The sequence below is a fragment of the Arvicola amphibius genome, chromosome 4 (assembly GCF_903992535.2).
Source record: "Arvicola amphibius chromosome 4, mArvAmp1.2, whole genome shotgun sequence".
NCBI classification, from domain to species: domain Eukaryota; kingdom Metazoa; phylum Chordata; class Mammalia; order Rodentia; family Cricetidae; genus Arvicola; species Arvicola amphibius.
The window spans coordinates 45066-72839 of NC_052050.1; the positions used below are offsets into that span (position 1 = coordinate 45066).

A 27774-nucleotide genomic window follows, 5' to 3' on the forward strand; every position below is an offset into this window, starting at 1 on the left:
CTTGTAAGAATTCATTCCTATAATACAGGTGTTAAGGCACCTAATGGCTTATAGAATTTTTCTTCATCATGAAGCAATCAGGTAGCTTAAAGTCTGAGAAATCATGCCTAAGTTGATGGAATCATTTGGGAAGACTTATGAAATGCTGTCCTGCTGAAGGAAGTCAGTCACTAGGAGTAGGTTTTCCTAGTTTACACTCTCTGCTTCATGCTGTAGGTTAAAGATTTGAGTTCTTAGCTTCCTGTTTTAGCTGTCATGTTAGACACTTGTAGCCATGACTCTTTCTTTCTTTTTTGAGAAAGTGTTTCTCTGTAGCTTTGAAGTCTGTCCTAGAACTAGCTTTTGTAGACCAGGCTGGCCTCAAACTCACAGAGACCCAGCTGCCTCTGCCTCCTGAGTGTGGGGTTAAAAGTGTGCACCCCCACTGCCCAGCTGTCATGTCACTTTCATGGCGATCCTGCATCCCTCTGGAACCAAAGGGCAAATTAATTTTTGTAAGTTGACATAGACATTATATCACAGCAACAGAAAAATAACTAATATAAATCAATAAAGTTTCACACCTGAATGAATGATTCTATTTAATTGGAGAGAAATATAAAATCTAAAAGGGTTACAATATTGTTTAAATTCATAGTGCAAGTGTTACAGCTCTGGAGGAAAAGTTATCCTGTCAGGCTATACCTACAACTATGGAAGGAAGGTAGTCTGGATATCTACAGCTGTGTGGAGAAAGATACCCTGATTTGATGTGGGAGTCCCCTCTGTGTGCTGTGATTACCATTAATAAATAAAAACCTGCCTTGGCCTGTTGATAGGGCAGAACTTAAGTAGGCAGGGAAAACTGAACTGAATGCTGGGTGGAAGGACAGAGAGATGCCATGTAGCCACCAGAGACAGGTGATGGGCACCCAGTAAGTCACAGCCACGTGGCCACACACAGATTAATAGAAATGGGTTAAATTAATATGTAAGAGTTAGCCAATAAGAAGCCAGAGCTAATGGGCCAAGCAGTGATTTAATTAATACAGTATTTGTGTGGTTATTTCAGATCTAAGCTAGCTGGGTGGCTGGGAACCAAACAAGCGACCTCCCTACAATACTGATTGTCAGAAGTCAGGTTATACCTGCGGTTGTGAAGGGAAGGTATCCTGTGATGTGGAATTCCCCTCTGTATGGTGTGAACATGTTTTATCGCCATTGGTTAATAAAGAAGTTGCTTTGGCCTACAGCAGGGCAGAATATAGTCAGGCTGGAAGAGATATAGAGAGTAAAAGAGATGCAATGTAGTTGTTGAAGCAGAAAGATGCCAGAACAGAACCTTACTGATAAGCCACAGCCTTGTGGTGACATTAATAGAAATGAGTTAATTTAAGATGTAAGAATTAGTTAATAAGAATCTTGAGCTAACAGGCCAAACAGTGTTGTAATTAATATACTTTCTGTGTGACTATTAGGGTCTAGATGGCTACGGAAACTGCCTGAGCAGTCTCCAACTACAATCCTGGATATCTACAGCTGATAGGAAAGCTACCCTGACTGTTGTTAAGTCAGGCTATGCCTGAAACTGTGAAGAAAAGGCATCCTGAATAGTTATAGCTCTGAAGAGAAAGGTACCCTCATTGTCATGTCAGGACATACTTACAGCTGTGAAGGGAAAGTATAGTGGACACCTACAGCTATAAGGAGACAGGAATCCGGACTGTTGAGAAGTCTGGCTATAACTGAAGCTGTGGAGGGAAGGTAGGTACCTAGGGCTCTGAAGAAAAAGGGCCCCTGATTGTTAGAAGTCAGGCCATACCCACAGTTGTGAAGGGAAAGTGTACTGGACACCTACAACTATGAGGAGAAAAGGTATCCTTGTGGAGGCCCAAAACCATGAGCCTATTTCTGCCTTATCTGAAGGTCAGAGTTTAAGATTGCTCAAAATTGTTAACAGGTATGGCTACACACCCTGACCTAAGGTGTGGTTGTTTTGTGTTTTGGACTTTAAGAAAGCCCATACAGGTAAACCCCCCCCCCTTGAGCAAAAGTGAAAGAATTCAAACATACTTCTGCTCCTTCTTTTGAATTAAGAGGTTTGACTTAGGGAATGACTGCCTTTAGGATACTTGGTCTAGGGTGGGTTCACTGCCTGAATGACAGAATGTTTTTCTCAATAATTAAGGACTTGATGGCTCAAAGTATTGAAGCAAGTAACTGTTCTAGTTGCCTTTTGCATTATGTTAAAGCAGTCTTTTGTCTTCTTCCCACTGCTGTATTGGGGTATAAAAGTATATGGAAAATTAAATGCAGGCAGATTTACAGTATTCACTGGAACTCCCTCCGGTACTATCCTATGTCTTTTTTATTATTGTTTTCACTTGTGTCTTCATTCTCTTATTTTCTAATTCCCATATCCCTAGCCTGGTAAGTAGTATACCTGTCAAAGTTGGTCCCGACATACACTGACTTTTGGGAAGTCCGGCTTTATCTGAGGCTGTGTTCCAGTGGGAGATGTTCTCCCTAAAGGATGTAGCAATACTCCTCTCCAAAAGAGAGCCAACACAGCTGGGCTGGGCTTCACTCTGCTAAGAGAGCTTCAAAGCAGAGATGTCCATGGCTGTTCTGCTCCACTTCCCTAAGAGAGTTTCCTGGCAGAGGTGTCCAATGCTTCTCTGTTCCACACACTAGGGAGTTTCCTAACGGAGATGTCAATTTTTTTTATCAGCTTCAGCCCAAATTGTTACTTCTCTGCTTCACTGGAGTCAATGGGAAACTATTGCAGAAATGTTGCAGTCTCTGGTGAAGAGTTGCTACTTCTGCCCTGCTCCTTTAAGGGACTTTGCCAGCAGAGGTGACCAAAGTTTCTCTGTTCCAATCCACTACAAAGTTTCTTATCACTCAATGAAAGGTCTTCACCCAAAATTCATTCAAAAATTTATTTGGAAGGGAAGAATCCAGGAGAGGGACTGCCTCTGCCAGGGCAGAAATGGGCAGATGCCAACTGAACATGTACAGAACTTATATAGGACTTCTTTAGTGGCAGAGTTTTCCCAGCGAGAAGATTCTCAGGGTGGGAATTGTTTAGATGTCAATTTCTGATCTTGAACAATGCAGAGATTGGCAGGATTTCATGATCAGATGTTGGTAGATCTCGAGCTTAGGGATTAGCTGGTTTTATGCTCAGTTGGTCAAGGGTAGAGTGTGTTTCTTTGGTTCTTGTTTCCGGGACAAAATGTGTTTTTTCACTGGTCCCTTAAAACCTTTTGAGTCTGGTTTCAGGGTCAGGTGTTTCCTTTATTGACTCTGGATTCAAGAACAAACTGTGTTTCTTGGTCTTAGTTTTAGAGTAAGGATATATTTCTTTGACTCCAGTTTCAGAGTCAAAATTATATATTTCACTGGCTCTGGTTTCAGGGTCAGGATGTGTTTCTTTGGCTGGCTCATTTACCCTACACATATGTCTTCATAAATTTACAAATTCATTTTAACATGAGTTTGTATGTACAAACAGTATAAAAGGATATCACAATGCTTGATTTACAAGTAAGGTTCCAGGGCATCTGTCTCATTCAGCAGATACATGGAGTCCGACTCCACTTTCTTTTCTCCACTATCTCTGCTTGGAATTCCTGTCTTGCTCTATTCTGCCCTATCATAAAATTTATTATTAAACAAGGGTAACAAAATGCATTCAAAGCATACAAAAGGGAAACCCAAATCATTGTGTAGCTGATTATAAATGTTTTGGCTAAAGATCTTACCAAATACTTTATAATAAGTCTTCAGTATCTTTTTCAGGTAGTCAATGTCTATTGTAATATACAAAGATTTTAACAGATTGTTGCACACAAAAAGTTTTACTCTTATATAAAGTACAAAACTTTGTCACATTGAATACATTTATAGGGTTTCTCTGCAGTATGATTTTTTTCTCATGATTTAGATACATGCAAATGCTTTACCACACTGATTACATTCATAGAGTTTATCCCCAGTGTGTGATCTTTTATGCATCTGAAGAATACTGTGAAGTGCAAAGGCTTTAACACACTCATTACATTCATAGGGTTTCTCTCCAGCATGTGTCAGTTCATGTTTTTGAAGATGATGACTATGATAAACAAAGCCTTTAGCACACTAATCACATACATACTGTTTCTCCCCAGTATGGGTTCTTTTATGTTGTCAGAGATTACTGTACATACAAAGGCTTTACATTACAATGATTATATTCATAGGATTTCTCTTCAGTATGTGTTCTTTCATGTGTTTGAAGACTATTGTGACATAAAAAGACTTTACCACACTGACTACATTCATAGGATTTTTTTTCCAGTATGTGTTCTTCCATGTCTTTGAAGATGACCATACCGTGCAAAGGCTTTACCACACTGATTACATTCATAGGGTTTCTCTCCAGTATGTGTTCTTTCATGTGTTTGGAGACTATTGCGACATATAAAGGCTTTACCACACTGATTGCATTCATAGGGTTTTTCTCCAGTATGGGTTCTTTCGTGTGTTTGGAGGCTATTGCGACATACAAAGGCTTTACCACACTGATTACATTCATAGGGTTTCTCTCCAGTATGGGTTCTTTTATGTATTTGGAGATTACTGCGCCATGAAAAGGCTTTACCACACTGATTACATTCATAGGGTTTCTCTCCAGTATGAGTTTTTTTATGTTTTTGGAGAGTACTGTGGCATGAAAAGGATTTACCACACTGATTACATTCATAGAGTTTCTCTCTAGTATGGGTTCTTTTATGCATTTGTAGAGTACTGTTACATGCAAAGGCTTTACCACACTGATTACATTCATAGGGTTTCTCTCCAGTATGGGTTCTTTTATGCATTTGTAGAGTACTGTGACGTGCAAAGGCTTTACCACACTGATTACATTCATAGGGTTTCTCTCCAGTATGGGTTCTTTCATGAATTTGTACATGACTGCGCTGTGCAAAGGCTTTGCCACACTGATTACATTCATAGGGTTTCTCTCCAGTATGGGTTCTTTCATGAATTTGTACATGACTGTGCCGTTTGAAGGCTTTACCACACTGATTACATTCATAGGGTTTCTCTCCAGTATGGGTTCTTTCATGACTTTGAAGATTACTGGGATGGGCAAAGGCTTTACCACACTGATTACATTCATAGGATTTCTCTTCAGTGAATGTTCTTTTATGCATTTGAAGATGACTGTGATGTGAAAAGGCTTTACTACACTCATTTCCTTCATAGGGTTTCAATCTAGTATGTGTTTTTTCATCCCTGTGAAGATGACGGTCACATGCAAAGGCTTTAACACACTGAGTATATACAGAAGTTTTCTCTCTAGTTTGACTTTTTTCATGCCTACAATGATAATGGTACATGTGAAAGCATTACTACATTTAATACAGTGTTGAATATTTTTATCTGTATAAATTAACTTTCCAATTTAGTCCAATTTTAAAGAAGAATTATTTGTTAAGTTTTAATCACCATGTTTACAATCTTGTTTTTTCCCTTCATTAAGGCTTGTTTTTCATCTTTGAAGATAACTGAAAACAGTCTTTAATACATGGTTAACATTTACAGAATCTTTTTTCTGTATGAGAATTTCATGTATTTGAAGATAACTGAAAAAACTCCGAGCTTTACCACTCTTATTGCATTTATAAAGTTCCCGATACTCTGAGTGATACTACATTTGCTAAGTGAACTAGGACAAACAGAAGTACTTACACAGTCCTAGTACTCATGGTGCTTTTCTGAAATGTGAGCTTATTGATATATTAACAATGAGACTAGAAAACCAATTACTTGTATATGTGTACACCAAATTCAACAAGTATACTCAACATCCCTATGCTCATGTGGCTTGCATCCAGAGTAACATATGATATACTTAGTAAATGAAGAAAAACAAACATAAGGTTTCCACATGAGTTCACACAGTTTGACTTTCTGTCCTCATAGACTTGTATCTGGATTAAGGCTTCTTCACAACAGCTGCTCCATGATTTCTGACTCTAACTGCCCCCTCACTAAACTTAACAGTCACAAGTATATGGGTTAAACTACCTCTTCTAAGGACTACTAGTATAATAGAGACTTTTACAGATAAACTTACCACCTTTTCAACATGTATATCTTTTATAATATGAATAATATGAAATAAATGCATTGACAATTTTGCAGAATAGCTTTCATTGTATTATTTCAATGGCAATATAGGTTAAGACATTGTTTCCTTGACTTCTTTCTTAAAAGAATGACTTGCAAATGCAATTCACCTATCTGAAATTTAATAATCATCAATGCACTTTATTATTTACACCGTTGCTTTGGTTTAAAACACATAGGATACATTATAAAGTCTTCAGAGGTACATTTGTATCAGCTTATACATGAAAATTACCTTGCATGTCTTCTAGAACTTTGACAATGTTCTTCAATATTATGGTTTTCCCAACTGTATCCTAAAATATAGTGCCAGAAAAGTGTATGTTATATTTTAAAAATTGTTAAAAATTTAGTTACCATTTGAAACCTTACAAACATGCCTGGTTTATTTACCCCATTCTTCTTTCTCAATCATATTACAAAAGAGCATCATTAACTAATGAACAGTTGTTCCCTTATTTGAAACATGAAAGATAATTCTGCCTTACCTATAGTAGTGAGGTTTCTGTAGGTCTCCACCATCACATCTTTGTAGAGACTCTTCTGGGAAGGATCCAGCAAAGTCCATTCTTCCCAAGTGAAGTCAACATGCACGTCATCATAGGTCACTGCATTCTAAAATATCCCATACATGTGTACAACAGAAAGTATGATTTTGACAACACTGTAAATGTATACTTCTTTGAGATTATAGTCATATAATTCTGGTGCTCCCCATACTTATTCCATGACATAGACACCATAATTTAATCACCAAGCCACTTTGATTAATAGAGTTTCTATGTTATTATTTTCAGGCTGAGCAGCTGGGGTTTAACAAGCAGCTTCCCACAACAAACTGGTGCCCATGTGGCCAACTAATATGCACTTAAAATCTTAGAGAGTTTGGAAAGGAATTCTAGACACTAAAAAATGAAGTTCAGCCACATTTATTTCCCCAAATGGGCTTTGCTTACTGGTGACGTGCTTAGGCTCCTTTAAGAGAGGTTTTCCTGATTTAGAGGTAGCAGAAAAAAAGCTGCACCATTTTGAAATGCCAGTTTTTTGGGCCATGCTGCCAGCGTGAACTCTGACTGTTTCTGGATGACCAGCTATGGGGTCTCTGAGCAGATTGCTAATGGCAACTTAGACTCCATGTATGCCTGAAAATGGGGCAGTGGGCATTGCTCTCAGAGGCAGCAAATGTGCCTCTGCCACATTGGACTGGGTGGAGCAAGCATGCAGGCAATATTTGCTCTACCAATGGCACAGCTTAAGTTAATAAGAAGTGCTTACCATCTTAAGAAGCACTCCTGAACAGTAAAGAATTACAGATACACAATAGGACAGATTCATACATAAAAGACCACTAAATGGGTCACAGTGTGTTTAAAAAACATACATAGGCCTGGGCGAGAGAACAAAAAGAGTATAGAGAGTTATAAAAAGAAGTAGATGGTTTATAAAAAATTAAAGAAAGTTTTTATTTTTTTTTTTTTATTTTTTTTTTTTTTTGGTTTTTCGAGACAGGGTCTCTCTGTGGCTTTGGAGCCTGTCCTGGAACTAGCTCTTGTAGACCAGGCTGGTCTCGAACTCACAGAGATCCGCCTGCCTCTGCCTCCCGAGTGCTGGGATTAAAGGCGTGCGCCACCACCGCCCGGCTCTAAAGAAAGTTTTTAAAGAGACAGAGTACAGTCATAAATTAAAGGAGTAAAGATAACAAAATAAATATTAAAAAAGTAATAGAATAAAAACAAATAAGCCACGTAAACATGGACTATATACAGAGTGTCTGAATTATGTATATTATTGTGTTTTCTTTGAATTTTTTGAGTGTAAAGGAGCTAAGTAACCAATATATATACTTTAAAGTTAACATATCTTCAGAATTTGGGTCTAAGGCTTTGTTGCTTTGAAGTAAAGGTTCTTCTTTTGTTTCCACAGAGGATGAGAACCTGTGAAATCCTTCCAGACCAATGTGGTTGGCCTATTAGCTCAGGCTTCTTATTAACTAATTCTTACATCTTACTACATAATTCTTGTCTGTGTTAGCCACATGGTTTGGTATCTTTTAACAGTGAGGCATTCTCATCTTGTTTCCTCTGCATCTGGGTGACAACTGCAGACTGAGCCTTTCCTCTTCCCAGAATTCTCCTGTTCTGGTCACCCCACCTATCCTTCCTGCCTGGTTACTGGTCAATCAGCATTTTATTAAAGCAATACAAGTGACAAATCATTACAAGACCATTGTCCCACAGCAAGTAGCATCTTGTAAAAATCAGAAAACAAGTTACATCTTTCCAACATACAATGGTACAGAATACCGTTCACACTCCAAAATAGAGAAATGGAGACAGAGTGAGGGAAGATTGAACCAAGGCAAGACTGAAGCATAGCAGGACAAACATCAAATCCTGTAGCTCTGTCTCAGATGCAAAGGGCTTCAGTTTCAAAGGGCTTAGCTGGCCCTATCCCTGCATCTTCTCATACACCTCCCTCTTCAGTTACATTCCATTCCCTATATTCAGTTCATTCTCCATAGAAGATGCCTTATAGTTTAGGAATCTCAATATCTTGTGGTATTAGGGCAGACTTCCATTCCATGGCAAGGGCCTTGTCTATAATAGTAATAAACTCCTTGAAAATCCCTGCTTCTTTCAGTAATTGGCTACCACCTGAAACGATTATTTCATTTTCATTTATTTCAGCCCCAAATTTTTTTTTTACTGTAGACCTAAATGAATCATCAGGAATAAACATCCAACTGATCCAATATTTCATTTAAGAAATTAGCACATTATTTTTTAATTGTGCTTTACTAAATTTCCAAGTCATAGGCAGAAAAAGAAGATTTTAAAGCCAAAAATGTCACACAAATGACCTCTAACTTAAACTGTTATGGAGTCTATCATTTCTAACTGAAATCCTACGATCTCAATCTCTACTTTCTGGCATTCCTCTTAACATTTCGGTCATCCTGGTCCTACAAGATCAGTCAATTTAGTTCTGTGTACTACTTTCTATATTTTTTTGCCACCTAAAGTCTAGATATCTTCTATACTCTTTCAAGAGACATCATTCAGGGTTCTGCCTAGTAACAATGTTACTTTTGGTTTTCCATTTTGTGTTCTAACTTGGATTTATGTTGCTCTGATTAAATCCTCTAACCAAAAGCAGCTCAGACAACGAGTGGGGTAATTTGACTTCATCATTTTCAGAGTTTAGGATAGAAAATCAACCTAATAGTTGAAGGCAAAAATCCATGGACAAAGATTGTTTCCTGGCTTTCTCTTGCCTAGTCACTGTCTCATTCATGATGAGATAGCTCCCTTTTGTAGCCCAAGCCCACTTTCTTAGGGATATTGCCACCCTCAGTGAAGGAGCCTTCCCACATTAATCATCAATCAACACAATCTCTCCCAGATACAGCAGTCTATGGCTTTTATGAACAAAGCCACTATGAACACAATTGAGCAAATGTCCTTGTGGTAGGATATTTTGGGTATATGTCTAAGAGTGGTATAGGTGGGTCTTGAGGTAGACTGACTCACAATCTCCTGAGGACTGCATATTGATTTCCACACTGGCTGTACAAGTTTGCACTTACAACATTAATGGATCCCCTTGCTACATGCCCTTGCCAGCATTAGCTGTCACTTGTATTATGGATCTTAACAATTCTAACAGTTGTAAGATGAAATCTAAAAGCAGTTTTGATATTAATCATGGAGTATTCATGGGGCTGTGCCAGGTCCTATGTATACATGCTATGGTTGTTTAGTTTGGGTTGTTTGTGAAACTCCTAATTGTAGGAGTCATGGTATCTCTGACTTTTTGTCTGTTCTTAGGACCCTTTTCCTTCTATTGCATTACGTTGTCTAGCCTTGAAATACGAGTTTGGGCCTAGTCTTATTGAACCTTGATATGATTTATTTGGTTGATATCCCTGGGAGGTCTGCTATTTTTTTGAGGGAAAAGGGAGCAGTGGAGCTGGGACAATGGGGGAGGGACTGGAATGAGTAGAGGAAGGGGAGAATTCAATCAGGATATATAGAATGAGAGAAGAATAAATATAAATAAAAATGCATTTAGTCTAAGTTCAATGATCCTTATAATCTGTAGCAACTCAAACATCGCAAATGTCTAAAGTCTCTTCTGACACTGAAGACAATCTCTTGAATGTCACATGTTGTAAAATAAAAATAAATAAATAAATATTTACAACATATAATGGCACAGGACATATTCCCATTGATAAAAATAGGAATATGACAGTGTTACAGCTCCCAACATAGGCAGACTCATGTGTGTGTCACACCAGTGAGAAGAACAGATGGGCAGATCACAAGCCTATGAAATTTCCCACTCCCTACATTCCCACAGACACAATCCTCCAGTTACCCTACAGGTGCTACTCCCAAAACCATGTACCCATCCTTATATCAGATGCATAGCCTCTGCTAAAGTGCAGACCACATCAGCCAAAAAAAAAAAAAAAAACCAGGAAAACTGAGGTAAAGACTCTCTGCTGGACCAGAACCTATGCCAGTCACCAGAAATTCATATAAGTTTCTTGTCTGTGTACCTCCTCCATTCTTTTAATAATCCCACAACACTATTCCCAATCCCACTTCCCTACTCTTCTCTGTGTTGTAGCCTTCAACTTGGGTGGAGACCAAGTTGCACTATCTGTAAGACGACTATGTAGACCACATTCCAATTGACCTTCCTCATTCTCCTGGTCACGCTCAACACTATCCCCAAGTTCCCTACCCTCTCCCAAACATGGGCGGACACTCCCTGCTGGAACAAAGTCCATACTATCTGTAAGATTTCCAGCCCTAACTTGGGATGAGAGCCCCTGTTTAACCATAGGCCACATAAAGCAGAAAACTAGAGAGAAAATAGAAACCAAGGAACAAAACACCCATACAAAAAGACAAACTGAGAAATTGGTACCTAGACCCACAAATATGTCAAACCCAGATACCTAAACACCAGCATAAAAACACAATGAACAACAGCCAGCGCAATAAGTCACTACCAGATTCCAGCTATCCTAATATTACAAGCCCTGAATATTCCAACACAGTTGAAGCACAAATAAATTTTATAAAGATAACAGAAGTCCTTAAAGAGGAAGTAAATGAATCCCTTAAAGAAAATAGAGAAAGGATAAATGAAGTATTGGAGAAAATCAATAAATCTCTTAAAGAAAGCCAAAACGTAAACAAAAAACAGTTGACAGAAATGAATGAATCTGTTCAAGACCTTAAAATAGAAATAGGAGAGCTGAAGAGATGGCTCAGCAGTTAAGAGCATTGCCTGCTCTTCCAAAGGTCCTGATTTCAATTCCCAGCAACCCCATGGTGGCTCACAACCATCTGTAAAGGGGTCTGGTGCCCTCTTCTGGCCTGTAGGCATACACATAGACAGAACATTGTATACATAATGATAAAAATAAATATTTTTTAAAAATTATTAAAAAATAGAAATAGGAGCAATTTAAAAATGTGAACTGAAATTATGAAAATGAAAATTTAAGTAATCAAATAAGACCTACAGAAGCATGCTTCACCAAAAGAATACAAGACATTGAACAGAGAATTTCAGACCTTAAAAGCATGATCAAAGAAATAGATATATTGATCAAAGAAAATGTTAAACCTAAAATTTCCTGAAACATAACATCCAGAAAAATCTGAAACACTAGGAAAAGACCAATCCTAAGAATAATAGGAAATGGAGGAGAAGAATCTCACCCCAAAGGCATAGAAAAATATTTCAAAAAAATAGTCAAAATCTTTCCTAACTAAAATGACACAGTAGAATGCAGGCCACAGAATCTAAGTAGGGTTCATAGGAGCTCACAGAGACTGAAATACCAATCATTGAGCCTGCAGGAGTTTGCATAAGGTCCTCTGCATATATGTTATCATTGTGTAGCTTGGTGTTTTTGTGCAACTCCGAACAGTGGGAGTGGAGGATGTCTCTGATTCTTTTGCCTGCTCTTGGAACCCTTTTCCTTCTTCTGGGTTGACTCATCCAGTCTTTGAAATGTGCCTATCATATTAATTTGCTATGTATGGCTTTATTGATATCTCTCGGATATCAGCTCTATTCTGAAGGGAAATGAAAATTGAGTAGATCTGGTGGAAAAGAGAGTGGTGGGAAGGACTGAGAGAAATGAAGGGAGGGAAAACTGCAGTTGGGATCTATTATAAGAAAAGTGATACATGATGTACTTCAGTATAAGTGTTGCTTTTCTTGGTTAATGAATAAAGCTGCTTTGGCTGATGGCACGGCAGAATATAACCAGGCTGGAAGAGATATAGAGAGAGACTAGGCAGAGTCTAAGAGATGCCATGTAGCTGCCAAAGCAGAAAGATACCCCAGAACCTAATCAGTAAGCTACAGACTGTGGCTATACAAAGATTAATAGACATGGGTTAAGATGAAAGAGGTAGCTGGTGTAGGAGGTCCTTCTGTATTTTGTGTTGCTTTCATTGGTTGAATAAAGAAACTGCCTTGGCCTTTTGATAGGCAGGTACTTAGATAGATAGAGAGAACAGAACTGAATTCTTGGAGGAAGATGGCAGAGAAAGAGAGCCACCATGAAGCCTCCAGGTCAGAAATGCTGAATACTTCCTGGTAAGTCACAACCTCATGGTTTTAAACAGATTACTAGAAATGGGTTGAATCAAGATGTGAGAGTTAGCCAATAAGAGGCTAGAACTAATGGGCTAGGCAGTGTTTAAATGAATACAGTTTCTGTGTAATTATTCCGGGGGTTAAACTAGCCAGGCAGATGGGGCAACAAGCCTGCTCCTCCTTAATACAGCTAGTTAATAAGAAGCCTGAGCTTCAAGTCCAAATGGATCAAAGACCTCAACATAAAGCCAGCCACACCAAACCTTATAAAAGAGAAAATGGGAAGTACACTTGATTGTATTGGCACAGGGAACCACTTCCTAAATATAACCCCAGCAGCACAGATACTGAGAGAAACAATAAATAAATGGGACCTCCTGAAACTGAAAAGCTTCCGCAAAGCAAAGGACATGGTCAACAAGACAAAGCGACAGCTCACAACATGGGAAAAATCTTCAATAACCCCATATCAGACAGAGGTCTGATCTCTAAAATATACAAAGAACTCAAAAATTGGACAACAAAAGATCACATAATCCAATTTAAAAAAATGGAGTAGAGACCAAAACAGAGAACTCTCAATAGAGGAATCTAAAATGGCTGAAAGACGCTTAAGTAAATGTTCAGCATCCTTAGTCATCAGAGAAAAGCAAATCAAAACAACTCTGAGATTCCATCTTACACGTGTAAGAATGCCCAAGATCAAAAACACTGATGACAACTTATGCTGGAGAGGTTGTGAGGAAAAGAGAACACTTCTGCATTGCTGGTATAAATGCAAGCTGTTACAACCCCTTTGGATGTCAGTGTGGTGATTTCTCAGAAAATTCCCTTCTTCAAGACCCAATAATTCCACTTTTAGGTATATATCAAAAGGATGCTCGCTCAATTATGTCACAAGGACATGTGCTCAACTATGTTCATAGCAGCTTTGTTTGTCATAGCCAGAACCTGGAAACAACCTAAATGCCCCTCAATCAAAGAATGGATAAAAAAAATGTGGTACATTTACACAATGGAGAACTACAGAGCAGAAAAAAATACCAATATCTTGAATTTTGCAGGAAAATGGATGGAACCAGAAAACATTATTTTGAGTGAGGCAATGCAGACATAGAATAACAATTATCACATGTACTCACTCATAGGTAATTTTTAAACATAAAGCAAAGAAAGCCAGCCTACAAACCACAATCCCAGAGAACTTATACAACAATATGGACACTAAGAGAGACTTACAAAGATCTAATCTACATGGGAAGTAGAAAGTATAAAAAGACAAGCTCTCCTGAGTACATTGGGATTATGGGGACCTTGGGGGAGGGTTGAGTGGGGGAGGGGAGAGGCAGGGAAAGGAGTAGAGAAAAATGTAGAGCTCAATAAATATCAATAAAAATAATTAAAAAGAAGCCTGAGCTAATAGGACAAGCAGTGCTGTAATTAATATAGTTTCCATGTAATTATTTGGGTCTGTGTGCCCAGGAAATGAACAAGCACTCTCTGTTTACAAGATAAATAAATTTTGAAAAGAGAGAGAAATGGGAAGATTGGTTCACAGTAACACTAAAACTCAGTAGGGCAAACAACAAATCATATATATATATATATATATATATATATATATATATATGATTTATGTATGTATGTATGTAGTTCTCCATGGCAGATATCTCATGGCTTGGATATCTCAACATCAGATCATCTAAAAATACAACTCTGTCTTCATCTTCACAGCTTCATGCAATGAAGTCTCATAGTCTCCTCACTGGGTTTTTGACTCTGCTAAACAGATAGATGCAACAGTGCTAAACTGAAACTAAAGAGGAAGAATCTATGACCTATAAATTTTGCTTCTTTCTTTTTCCAGAAAAAATACAATATGGGTCCTCCCCACAATTTGACTTCTAAGTTGTTATGGATGTTACCATGCTTAGATCAGAGTTCCAGCACCTTCTGCATGAAGTTGCTTCCTTGGATTAGAAATCAAATTGCTTATTCCTTTGAGAAATTCAAGACTTAGATAGATGGCATCTTACCCTAAGTTACCTTCCTAAGCTTCAAATTGTAAGAAGGGCCTTCTATTTAATGGTTCTAAACTTCTTGAAATTTTCTCCCTCTTTTTCACCACAGGACTGCCACTTGAATCTTCCTAGTGTTCTTTTTCTCCACAAAACGGACTTTTCATTTCTTTCTACATCACACATTTTTCCCGCTATAGACCTAAATAAATCATCAGTAATAAGCAGCCAACAGAATCAATACTTTGTCTAGGAAATCACCCAATTACTTTTTAATTTTGCCTTACTCAATTTCTCAGGAAATGGAAAAAATTGGAGTGATTTGGGAACAAAAATATTATACAAATGACCCATAGATAAATTTTTCATGAAGTCTATTTCCCACTGAAATCCTATGAACTCAAGCTCCACTATGTGCATTACATTCAACACCTCCATATTCCTAGTCCTACAAGAATAGTTAATTAAGCTCCGTACAGTTTTCTATGGTTTTTGCCATCTAAAGTCCCAATATCTTCCACATTCCTCCAAAAGACAACGTTCCCACATTCTACCCAGCAACAAAATCACTTTTGGTGTACCACATTTTGACCTAATTTGTTCATTTCTTGCTGTGATTAAATTCTCTAAATAAAAGCATATGAGGTAATAAACAAGTTTGTTTGATATTTCCAGATCACAACCCACAATTGTGGAAGCTTAGGATAGACACTCCAGTTAGGAACTGAAGGCGAGGACACAGGGAAAAAAATGTATACTGGCTTTTTCTCTTGCTTAGTCACTCTCTCATGTTCAGCCAGCCTTCTTATCCCTCTCAGTCCCACTTACTTAGGGTATTGAAATGCTCAGTGGAAGAGAAGAGTCTTCCCACATCAATCATAAATCAACACAAACAGAGTAACTAGCAATTTTGACCTGGGCAAAGCCTCAATTGATGTTCTCTCAGATGACGCTAATCTACATCATGTTGACAGCTGAAGCTAATTAAGGTAGAGATGATAATATATAAAATTTTTTAAACACAAAATCAATATATTAACCATATCAAACATGAAGAACTGGAAAACACCGATAGGTCAAGAAATGAGAAAAAGTGTCTAAGATCAAGAAAGCTAAAATTGTCTCTCCACAGAAACTTCCTAAACCAAGAAATGCTCAGGGACCTCATAATATAGTAAATTTTCTGAAAAAGAATGATGAAAATTGATCATTTTCTAGAGAAATAACAATAAATTGAGATAATTAATAAAATCAACAATGTAGACAGTATCATAGGCAAAGTAAGACACAAAGACAAGCCTGAAAAAACATCATGGTTTCTTAAACAAGAATGACAAGACACTAAACAAAATTAAATAACAAGAAATCACTGGCCAGCAGTCATCCTGTGCACTCTAGTTCTCTCCTTTGCTGATAATTGAAAATGGATTGGGTGAGGAGAGCTGTTTCACAAAAATTGGAGAAATGTGCATAAAAATTTCTGATGTTTTACTTTATAAAAAAAAAAGTTTTGATTACTAAAAGGATCTCGTTCTCTTATAAAAAGAAAATTATATTAAGGTCACTTAGGCACCATTTTGTGTCCTATGACTGAAGATTTGAGGAAATAAAACCTTTTTCAAACCAAATGAAAGATAATAAATTTTTTAAAGAAACAGTGGTATGATTTATATTTTACACCTAAAGCAACTTGTTTTGGGCTGGAGAGATGGCTCAGAGGTTAAGAGCACTGGCTGTTCTTCCGGAGGTCCTGAGTTCAATTCCCAGCAACCACATGGTGGCTCACAACTCTCTGTACTGAGACCTGGTGCCCTCCTCTGGTGTGCGGGCATACATCGAGGCAGAATGTTGTATACATAAGAAATAAATCTTAAAAAAAAAAAAAAAAAAAAACTTGTTTTGCTCTGTTTTATGAGAAACTAGGTTTTTTGAAAAAAAGTTTATCCCCACATTTTGTATATGTTTATGTGTGAGAAAAAAATGTCTTCCATGTGTATACAGGTGACATATAAGAAAAGAAGGTGTCAGATCCCCTGCATCTGGAGAAGCAGGTGATTCTAAGGGTCCAAACTTGGATATTGGGATATGAACAGGCCTAATAATTTTGAGTCACTGAATAGAAGCAGTATTTTGTACAAGAAATCAGTTTATTCCTTTGTAATTCTGCCACACACTTTCGCAGGACATGGAGAGAACAAGAAAGATTAGGACAAAAATATCACGCAAATAATCTCTAGATAAATTTTTCATGACGTCTTCTAAGCAACTGGGCTTATGTACCAAGCTAAAATCCCCAGAAAGGGCCATAAGGAATGAGGCCAGATTTGGGCTAGATAGGCCACAACAAGACAAGGCTGTGACTGTTTTATTGAGGATACTCAGACTTTTTATTTATCAAAAATAGAAGATAAAGGCAATTTCTAGGATCAAAACAGTTGTAGCTTCCAGGATGATGTGGGATTCCCCTCTGTAATCTGTGAGTATGTTTTAATCCCATTGGATAATACAAAAAAAAAACTGCTTTGGGCTTATGAAGCACATAATAGAGCAAGGTGGGAATCCCAAGCAAAGATAGAGGTGAAAAGAAAGGAGAAACAGGGAGACACCATGGAGCTGCCAAAGGAGACAGACACTGTATGGAAACTTACCGGTAGGCCACAAGCACTGGCAATACACAGATTAACAGAAACGGATTAATTTAAGATGTAAGTGTTACTTAATAGGAAGCCAAAGCTATTGGCCAAGCAGTGTTGTAATCAATATAGTTTCTGTGTAATTATTTCTGGGCAGCCAGGAAACAAATAAACAGCCTTTGTCAACAAAATGGTGCAAAAAGAGGCAACTATATCAACATAAAACATGAGAATTTTTTAAAAAAATCTAGACACAAAAGAACAGAGTTAAGCATGACTTCTTGTTAGCCACATATTTTTCCAGATGAGTTTTGTTAGCTGGCAGCAAGCAAGGGTGCCACAGCTCCTATAAGAGAGGTCTTCCTGACTCAGCATTGGCAACAAAGGATGCACAGCTTCTTTAGGAAAGGGCTTCCTGTTTTGTGCTGGCACAAATAGCTCTGACTCTTTTGGGAGGTACTGCACTTAAATGGGGTCTGTGTGTACCATGTTACAAATTGCATAATGGAAACATAGACATGCCATGTCCCTAAAGCTGGGGCAGAAAGAATGGCTTACAGAGCTGGCAGTAAACATACCTCTGCCATGTTGGACTAAGTAGAGCAAGCAGGCAGGGCTGAGGAGTTGGTCCTAGCCATGCCTGTTTAGCATTTAACAAGTGCTTCTGGTCAGAAAATAACTACAAATGTGCAAAGAAACAGATTCATATAAAAAGACCTGTAAATGGGTCACAGTGTATAAATGTATGTAAGCTTGGGAGAGAGAAGACAGTCATACATTAAAGGAGTAAAGAAAAATAAGCCATGAAAAGATGGGAAATAGAGAGTTTAGACTATGTATATTATTGTGTTTTCTTTGAGTTTTTTGACTGTGAATGAGCTAAGTACAGAGAGACATTTCATTGTGCAGGCTGCTAAGCCAAACCAACAGATATATTTTAAAGGTCTCTTGACTTCAAAATTTGGGTCTAAGGATATGTTGCTTTGGAAAAAAGGTTCTGCTTTTGTTTCTGCAGAGGATGAGAACCTGTGGATTTCTTCCAGAATAAGGTGATTTGATGGGCCAAGATCCCCTGATGTCGACCCATGAACCTTCAAAAATACTTCGCCCAACAAAAAGCAGAAAGGAGTTTGGAGAGAACTACTACAAAATTCCCATTGTTTATAAATGTTTGTTTACATTTAAAGGGAATATGATATAGACATAATACTTTGCATTTGTATACATTCTGGTCTATTGATACAAATTTAAGGTCAATTTTGTTAAATGAATCTCTGCTCTTGTTTAAGGTATTATATTTATTCAGTTCACTTAAAGATGATATTTATAGTTAAATAAAAATTAATAGATAGTCATTTATAATAGTTAAACTTGTAGTCATGTTAGGCTTTCTAAATGTACAGAGATATCATATGGATAGGTATTCTTCAAATCTTTCAAAGACATACAGAATATGGCATTTTAAATGTTTCAAAAACTTAGGCCTTTTCATGACAGTGAAACATGTCTCCTTCTGGTAGCACAAATTGTTTCAGAGAGGTTGATGGGCATTGAAGAAACTCATTATGGAATTTGCCTTCAACGTGACAAGGCTAGCCAATGAGGAAAGAAACTGCTCTTGCCTGGATTGCTTGATGGTATGTTGTGCAAACTGGACATGATGTACAGAAAAATGAGACAGTACCTGCTTTGTGAAAGAGTCTGCTAGACATTCTGCAAGACACAGAAAAAAAGGTAACTGAGAAATTGCCAATATAGGTGGAACTGTCTTTAAAATTTTCTGCTTCATGAAAAAGTCTGCCAGACACTACAGGCCTGTAAACTAAAGATGATGCCCCAATGTTACAGAAGAACTTTGGGTGACTGTCCAGGCAACAAGATGTCTTTGACAATTCTAGAGTTTTGGAAGTGCTTATAATTACTTAGGTAATATATATCCCCTTCTGAAGTCTTTGCTGGGGTTGAAGAAAGACAGTTTTATAAAAGATAAATTAGATATAAAACTTTAGAATCACAAAGATAAAGTAGATGATAGAGTATTTTCCTTATTTGCCAAATTAAATGGACTAAAAATTGTAACTATAATTATTTTATTATATGTAATCTTGCTATAACAAAGTGAAAACCTTTTATTGAGACAGAAAGGGGAGGTGTTGTGCAATTCTCCTCTGTATGCTGTGACCATGTTTTATTCCCATAGGTTAATAAATAAGCTGCTTTGGGCCTTAGCAGCACAGAAGAGAACATGGCGAGAATTCCAGGCAGAGATAGAGGAGAAAAGAAGGCAGAGTCAGGGAGATGCCATGTAGCCACTAAAGAAGAGAGATGCTGGATGGAACCTTACCAGTAGGTCACAGCAATGTGGTGATACACAGATTAATAAAAATGAGTTAATTTGAGATGTAAAAGTTACTTAATAAGAAGCCTAAGCTATTGGATATGCAGTCTTATAATTAATACAATTTCTGTATAATTATTGCAAGTCTGGGCAATGGGGAAATGACCAAGCACCCTCTGTCTATACCAGGATATAATGAAGTTTGCAAGCTATACAACATACACAAGATTAATGTCTAAGTTCAACTGTCCTGTTAAGCATTCATGATTCCTTGACTACTAAGAGATCATAAAAAGATCACAAATCATCCTGAATGCTTCACTGCCTGAGGGAATGCAACAGTCTGTCAGGAACTGAGAGGTATATTGTGACCCAGGAACCACAGACTTTAACCTGAAAAACCTATGACAGAAGTCTCTCAAGGCAGTTAGGTCAGGCCAACTCCACGGTTCCCAGAAGAGCCTACTGCCCACTAAAATCCTTGACCTTGACCTCCACTGTCTGCCCTCACTCTCAACATTCCCATCTTCTAGGTCCTACAAGAACAGCTGATTAAGCTCTTTGTCCAATTTTCTGATCTCTTCAGCATTCTTATAAGAGTCAACATTCCCAGTTCCTTTGCAGCAACAAAATCCCCTTTGAGTCCCATTTTCATTCCAACTTTCTTCTGCTGCTGTTATTAAATTAGGCAATCAAAAGCAACTCGGGTAATGAACATGTTTATTTGGTGTTAACCCTATTTCACAATGCCTTGGACAGATAATCAAGCTATTAACTAAAGGCAAAATATGTGGAACCATTGTTTTCTGGCTTTGCCACTGTCTTGTGCTCAGCTAGCTCTCCTATCTATCCCAAGGTTGCTTGTTCAGAGATATTACCAACTCAGTGAAAGAGCCTTCCTATATCAATCAAAATCAATACAATCTCTCTCAGATACCTTAATCAGGTATTTTGATCTAAGCACATTCTCAATTGGTATTTTCTCAGATCACTCTATGCTATGTCATGCTGACAGCTGAGGCTAATTAGAAGAAAAAGATGATAAACAAAAAGGTTTTAAAGATCCAAACGCAACATACTAATCATATCAATCACTTATGGAGCAAAAACACAAATGAAGATAGATATGCCAGGAAATGGAAAGAGGCAAACATCTAAGATAAAGAAAACTAAAACTGTCTCTCCACAAAAACTCCCAAACCAACAAAAACTCAAGGAACTCATAACATGAGAAATCTGAATACAAACTTGGTGAGATCATTATTTTATCGAAAATAAACAATAAACTTGAATAACAATGAATAAAATAAACAACATAGATGAGTAGCACTGACAAACAAAGACATGTTATGCTCCTTTAAATAAAAACTACGAGATTCTGCTGGGCGGCGGTGGCGCACGCCTTTAATCCTAGCACTTGGGAGGCAGAGGCAGGCAGATCTCTGTGAGTTCGCGACCAGCCTGGTCTACAAGAGCTAGTTCCAGGACAGGCTCCAAAGCCACAGAGAATCGCTGTCTCGAAAAACCAAAAAAAAGACCTAAAAGATTCTAATCAAAATCAAACTGTAGGAAATCATTGACCAGCACTCATCCTAGACACTTCAGTTCTTTATCTTTTACCAATAACAGAAAACGGCTTGGGTGAGGAGGGCTGTTCCATCAAAATTAGAGAGATTCACTTGAAACCTTTTCATGCCTTACCTTCAAAGAAAATAGTTTTGACTGCTAAAAAAAAACCTCATTATTTTATAGTAAAGAAAAGGATGTCTGTTAGGATCACTTAAACACCATTTTGCTCCCCCGATTGATAATTGCCTGGAAGACTACAATCAGAGTGAGGAAATGAAAACATTTTAAAACAAAATGCAGAATAACAGGTTTTTAAAGAATCAGTGAACACCTAAAGCAACTTGTTTTACTCTAATTGCTTTATAAGTCACAAGCACTTTTGAAAACATGTTTATTGCTATATCTTTGTATATGTTTGTGCATGAGTGAGAATGTCTTCCGTGTTTATACAAGTAACACAAAAAAGAGGGGTTCAGATGACCTGGATCTGAAATGGTATGAGTTATGAGCCTCACAACTTGAGTGTAGTTATCTGAACTCAGGTTACCTCTAAAATAAATATGTGCTGAGCCACCAGCCAACATCCATAATACCTTTTATCCAATAAACCAAAAGTCTCTCACAGATTCACAACAAGAGCAACAAAACCTAAATAAATAAGAAGTAAATAAATGATCCTTGGAAACATGATGCATCAAAATTAAAGTGATGTGTATCATAACTTTGCACCATCAATGAATACTGTACAATGACAATTCCCAACAATTTATAACGGGAAAGCTGATTACAAAGCTACATTCATATTGGAAGCGCTCAGAGTAATCAATGGGATTATGAAAAAATAGAACACAGACTGACATAATATGACTTCTTTCTGGGTGGTGGTGGTACACACCTTTAGTCCCAGCACTCAGAAGGTAGAGACAGGAAGCTCTCTGTGAGTCTAAAGTCAGCCTGGTCTACAGAGCAAGTTCCAGGACAGGCTCTAAAGCCACAGAGAAACTCTGTCTCGGCGGGGAAAAATTACCACAATGCTGATCAATCAAGAATGTATTGATATTTGGGAAAGAATAAAGAGGATGGAGAGGAAAAGCCAAGAACAAAGGCAGGAAAATATAGTCAGCTATTAATCAAAAGACCAAAGGAAACTTAGTCAGTAAACATGTGATCTTGACCAGTGTTGTCGAGCTACCTATGATTCTATATGTATAGAAATTAAGTAAATAAAGACTTCACAATTTTCACAAAATTACATGAAAGTGAACCTGAAACTGTTGTTTTTGAACCTCCAGCTACTGGTATTTCTTCCAGAGAGACCCCAAGCTCTAGGGCCCTCTCTGCAAAAAGAGATGACCTACTACTATGGTTCTGCAGCCCCTTAGACCTCCTTGTGTTTTCAGGTAATCCCCAGCCCCACTGATGCCCAATCACAAAACAATATAGAATAATTTCTGCTTCCTGTCACATGGATTATAGCACAAGATATAGATTATATTCTATCTGCCTGCCCAACACTATAAACACCTAAGAAACGTCTGCAGCTCAGAAACTCCCTTTGTCCCCTGGAACTATACATCAATGAATCACACCATTGCAGCTGGTGGTAGAAGTAAGTCAGAAACACTTTAATCATGCATTGCTAAATCAACATCACTGTAGTTCTACCAGCTTTTAAACTATTTGAAACATTTATAAGACAAACTTGAAAGTAGACTGCAATATTCAGAACTTCTAGAAACCAGATTATCAGTTTTCAAATCTGTCTTCCCACTGCACACCAAAAGCATGACTCTGTGTTTATACTGGACAGTGATATTACAAGCATAATACCTACCATGGAAGGGCTGCAGAGTCTCCCTCTCCCCAGGAAATCCATACACAGGGAGGCTCAGAGGACAAGGACCACTGGCCAGGTCATTACATAGAGCAACAGAACCACAGCCTGGCTCATGGTCCATTCAAATCCCAGCAGAAAGGACAGCTCAACAGACCTTCTCTGAACACCCTACACCGACTATGACACAGCTTGTGGTCTTCCTTACAACTTATCACAACAAAAGTAGAAAAGAATCCTGCAAGCTACCTGCCACTATTATTCCTGATTGCTAAGACTTTCCAGAGTCCCTCACTGGCTAAGGCCACCCTGCTGGGCCTCAGAATATTATCAGCTCCCAAAATGGGTGATCAGAGATCAAATGACTCAGACAGCCCAGTACTTCCTGCTCTGCCCTTCCAGCCCAGTAGACAAGGCCCTAGTCCAGAAAGTTTGTATTCTAGTAGACATTCATTCACTTTCCTAGAGCATACCCTGTTCCTCATCCAAAGCACAGGGTCCTTTGTGTTCACCTTCCATTACACACTCAATGTGCAGTGCAGCCAACCTATCGCCTCATACCTGGGAAATCCTGTGGCCAAACACAGGTCACATTCACAACTGTTATTAAAGAAAAATGGGCCATGAATTATAAGATAATAAGGGGCCATGGTAAGGAATTTTGCATGCAAATGGATGGAAATAGAAAACACTATCCTGAGTGAGGTAACCCAGACCCAAAAAGATGAACATGGAATGTACTCACTCATAATTGGTTTCTAGCCATAAATAAAGGACATTGAGCCTATAATTCATGATCCTAGGGAAGCTAAATAAGAAGGTGAATCCAAAGAAAAACATATAGTTATCCTCCTGGATATTGGAAGTAGACATGATTGCCAGGCAAAAATTGGGAACTGGGGGTGGGATGGGATGGGGTAAGGGAAGATGGGGAGAGAAAAGTGGGAAGGGAAGGATGGAGAGAGCTTGGGGGAATGGGATGATTGAGATAAAGGAAGGGTGGATATGGGAGCAGGGAAGTATATATCTTAATTAAGGGAGCCATTTTAGGGTTGGCAAGAGACTTGACTCTAGAGGGGTTCTCAGGTGTCCAGGGAGATGTCCCCAGATAGTTCCTTGGGCAGCTGAGGAGAGGGAGCCTGAAATGGCCAGATCCTATAGCCATACTGATGAATATCTTGCATATCACCATAGAAGCTTCATCTGGCGATAGATAGAGATAGAGACAGAGAACCACATTGGAGCACCAGACTGAGCTCCCAAGGTCCAAATGAGGAGCAGGAGGGAGAACATGAGCAAGGAAGTCAGGACCACGGAGGGTGCACCCACCCACTGAGATAGTGGGGCTGTTCTAATCAGAGCTCACCAAGGCCAGCTGGACTGGGACTGAAAAAGCATAGGATAAAACCGAACTCCCTGAACATGGCAGACAATGAGGGCTGCTGAGAAGCCAAGGACAATGGCACTGGGTTTTGATCCTACTGCATGTACTGGCTTTGGGGGGGGGGGGCCATAGCCTGTTTGTATGCTCACCTTCCTAGACCTGGCTAGAGGGGGGAGGACCTTGAACTTCCCACAGGGCAGGGAACCCTTACTGCTCTTTGGACTGGAGAGGAAGGGAGAGGGGAGTAAGGGAGGGGAAATGGGAAGTGGGGAGGAGGTGGAAAAATTTTTAATAAAAAAAATAAAAATTATTTTGAAAATTTGAAGCGGATTTATGGCCATTTTCTTTAGAAACAATGGATTTATATTGGAGCACATCAAAGATTTCTCAAACCTTTTATCTCAGGGTGTATATTTAAAACCAGTAAAATAACAGTCCTGTTAGGCAGGGCAACATTTTACTCCGCTCTATTTTTGTTGAACTACTGTAACAATAGCAATTTGGATTCATGATACATTCGGTTCTTTATCCACATTCTTGATTTCCTAGTCTGTGGACACCAAGAAATGACCATCAGGACATTTATGGAGCATCTAAAATTGATTACTTAGTTCCACATTGGTAATCTCAACTACTGTTGAAGTAGGAAAGTTCTCAACCACTGTCCTGTCTCTCCCTTTCTGCACTCTGAATCTACCAGCTTCAAGCTTGACCTATGTACTTACCCTCTTCATCTATAATCATACACTGAAAGTCAGAGAGACTGGAGGTCACTCATTTGCTGGTTTATTTTTCCTTCCCACTGACCAGTCAAGGTCTAGTCCTTAAGTTGACAGATTATCTACCCAGCACTGGGCAGCAGAGGCAGGATTAGGTTTTCAAAGCAATTCTCAATTACATAGTGTGAGCCAACAATATTACATGCTCATAGTCTCCCATGCCAGGATGGCAGAGCCTCCCCCACTCTGCAGCCCATGGCCTTAAACTTCAGTCTATGATCTAGCTATTATCCAGTGTGTTTACCCCCTCCAGTGTACACAGTACATGGTTACTATTTTCTGGTCTGAAGGGAGAAGCCATGTTCCACATGCAAATTCTTTTATTGTTACTGCAATGGACAGTCCCACTGCATGACTAAAACTGGTAATTTTAGAGCTCTGTGGTGAAGCATATTTGTAATCCAAAAATTTATGGTGGCTAGCAAAGAGGATAGCAAGGGCAATGCCCTGTGGGACTGCAGACAGGATTCAAGTCCACCTCAATCAGCACAGGGGACACTGAGTCACAACCTCTTTCCTAAGAGCTGAAAAATGCAGCTGTTCTAGAATTATTATACTTTCCCAGCACACAAGGTTGTGACCCCATAATGGCCTTGAGCAGCAGGTCAGAGGCCTTTGATGGGGAAGTGGGTCTTCTGGCTGGTTTGTCTCATTTGTTATAGGAATGTACCTTAATGGCTGATTAATCCTGGTGAACAAACATTTGCATCTCATGATATTAATCTATAACAAACATAGTATGCATGCTACTCATCTTTGGATATTTGGGGTGCAGCCCTCCCTCACTTAAATTCTACTTTGAGTGACAATGTCTCCTAAGAACCGGTAAATCCTTATACCATTAATTTTATTATCAACTGTACTCTTCTACATCACAGTTTAGTAGCAGAGCGCTACTCTACACAGGAGAAATGGTTTACAAGCCACAGGAAATTAACTACAGATGGATCCCAAACCTAAATGTTAAAAAAGTGCAGAACTTCTGAAAACCCCGGAGAGACCAGGAGTCTCCACGTTTGGCGAATGTGGTGATATCTCTCCACCTGTGGCGATATAAGCACGACAGACACCACCACCGGCAGCTCCTGACGCTCTGCTTTGTGCAGACACAGCCTGGGCAGTGAAGTGGTTCAGAGGCTGCCAGCAGAGAGCTGCGAGTTTAGGACTACTGAGACAGGAAGACGCTAAACTGTCTGTCCGCTGGCTCCCACCTAGCCAGTGGAGGACCCAACACCAGCCGTGAGCCTCAGCGGGCCGCTCCACCTCGTTTGAGGACAATGGCCCCTCGCTCGCCAAGCCCAGCCACTCCTCCCATCTGTGGAGAGCAACCCCTCACTCACCATGGTGCAGCTGCTGAGCTGATGCACTCTCTGCCCACAAGAGAGCCCGAGACGCAGCGCGTGAGAGAGCTGAACCAGAACGGAAGTCTGGCTACCGGAAGAACCCTCCCATCTGACTGGCAGGTCTGATGGAAGCTCTGATTGGCTGGTGAGATCTGAGTGACGGACCAGGTCAGCAGAAGGGACTCACTGGCTTCTAATCTAAAGACAAACCTTTCCCAGATTGGCTGGAGATTTATGCCAAATTCAACAGCAAGTCTCTTGCTAATGTAAATCAATGGGTTCTGTTTTAAAACAAAGTATACAAATTCAGAAAATTAACTAAAATTAAACTAAAAAACTGGCATAAAAAAATGAACTGGTTGGTGGAGGCACAACGTTATAACCCCAAAACTCCACAAAGAAGACAGGCAGGTCTCTATGTGTTCAAGGTCATACAGCTAAGAATGATACACAGAGAAACCCTCTCTTGAGAAAAAAAATCAAAAAAAATGAGTAGCTGCTTTCAAGCTTCTACTGCTGAGTATTTATTTATCTGTCATATGTGGGTGGAGTGAGACTCACAGATTTAACAGACTATTTTAAGGTCTCCACCCTCTGCTAAGGTCTTGAACTCCTGGCTGACCCATTAAAGGGTGAGGCTACAACTTGACTGGTCTGCTTAGATATGCATTTTTTGTTTTTGTTTTTTTTTAAATTTTACTTATTATGTATACAATGTTCTGTCTGCATGTATGCCTGCATGCCAGAAGAGGGCACCAGATCTCATAGATGGTTGTGAGCCACCATGTGGTTGCTGGGAATTGAACTCAGGACCTCTGGAAGAACAGCCGGTGCTCTTAACCTCTGAGCCATCTCTCCAGCCCCTTGTTTTGTTTTTTGAGACAGGGTTTTCCTGTGTAATAGACCTAGCTGTCCTGGAATTAGCTCTTGTAGACCAGGCTGGCCCCAGAGATCTGCCTGCCTCTGCCTCCCAAGTGCTGGGATTAAAGGTGTGTGCCACCACCGCCTGGTCTACACAGGTGCACTTGCTGCCTTTCAGCTACACATTACCTTCTTGGTGAAGTTGGGAAATTGCTGATTTGAATTC

General features: G+C 39.0%; 1 protein-coding gene across 1 annotated transcript; it reads right to left on the bottom strand.

Moving 5' to 3' along the window:
- Positions 1 to 3878: 3878 nt before the first annotated feature.
- Positions 3879 to 26753, bottom strand: LOC119811260 (zinc finger protein 431-like). Its single transcript, XM_038324981.1, has 5 exons — positions 26685 to 26753; positions 6648 to 6774; positions 6395 to 6455; positions 4357 to 5346; positions 3879 to 4096 (listed from the first exon to the last, which is right to left on the bottom strand). Exons 1-5 carry the CDS (start codon positions 26685 to 26687, stop codon positions 3925 to 3927), a joined length of 1353 nt encoding a protein of 450 aa, XP_038180909.1. The 5' UTR covers positions 26688 to 26753; the 3' UTR covers positions 3879 to 3924.
- Positions 26754 to 27774: the final 1021 nt, after the last annotated feature.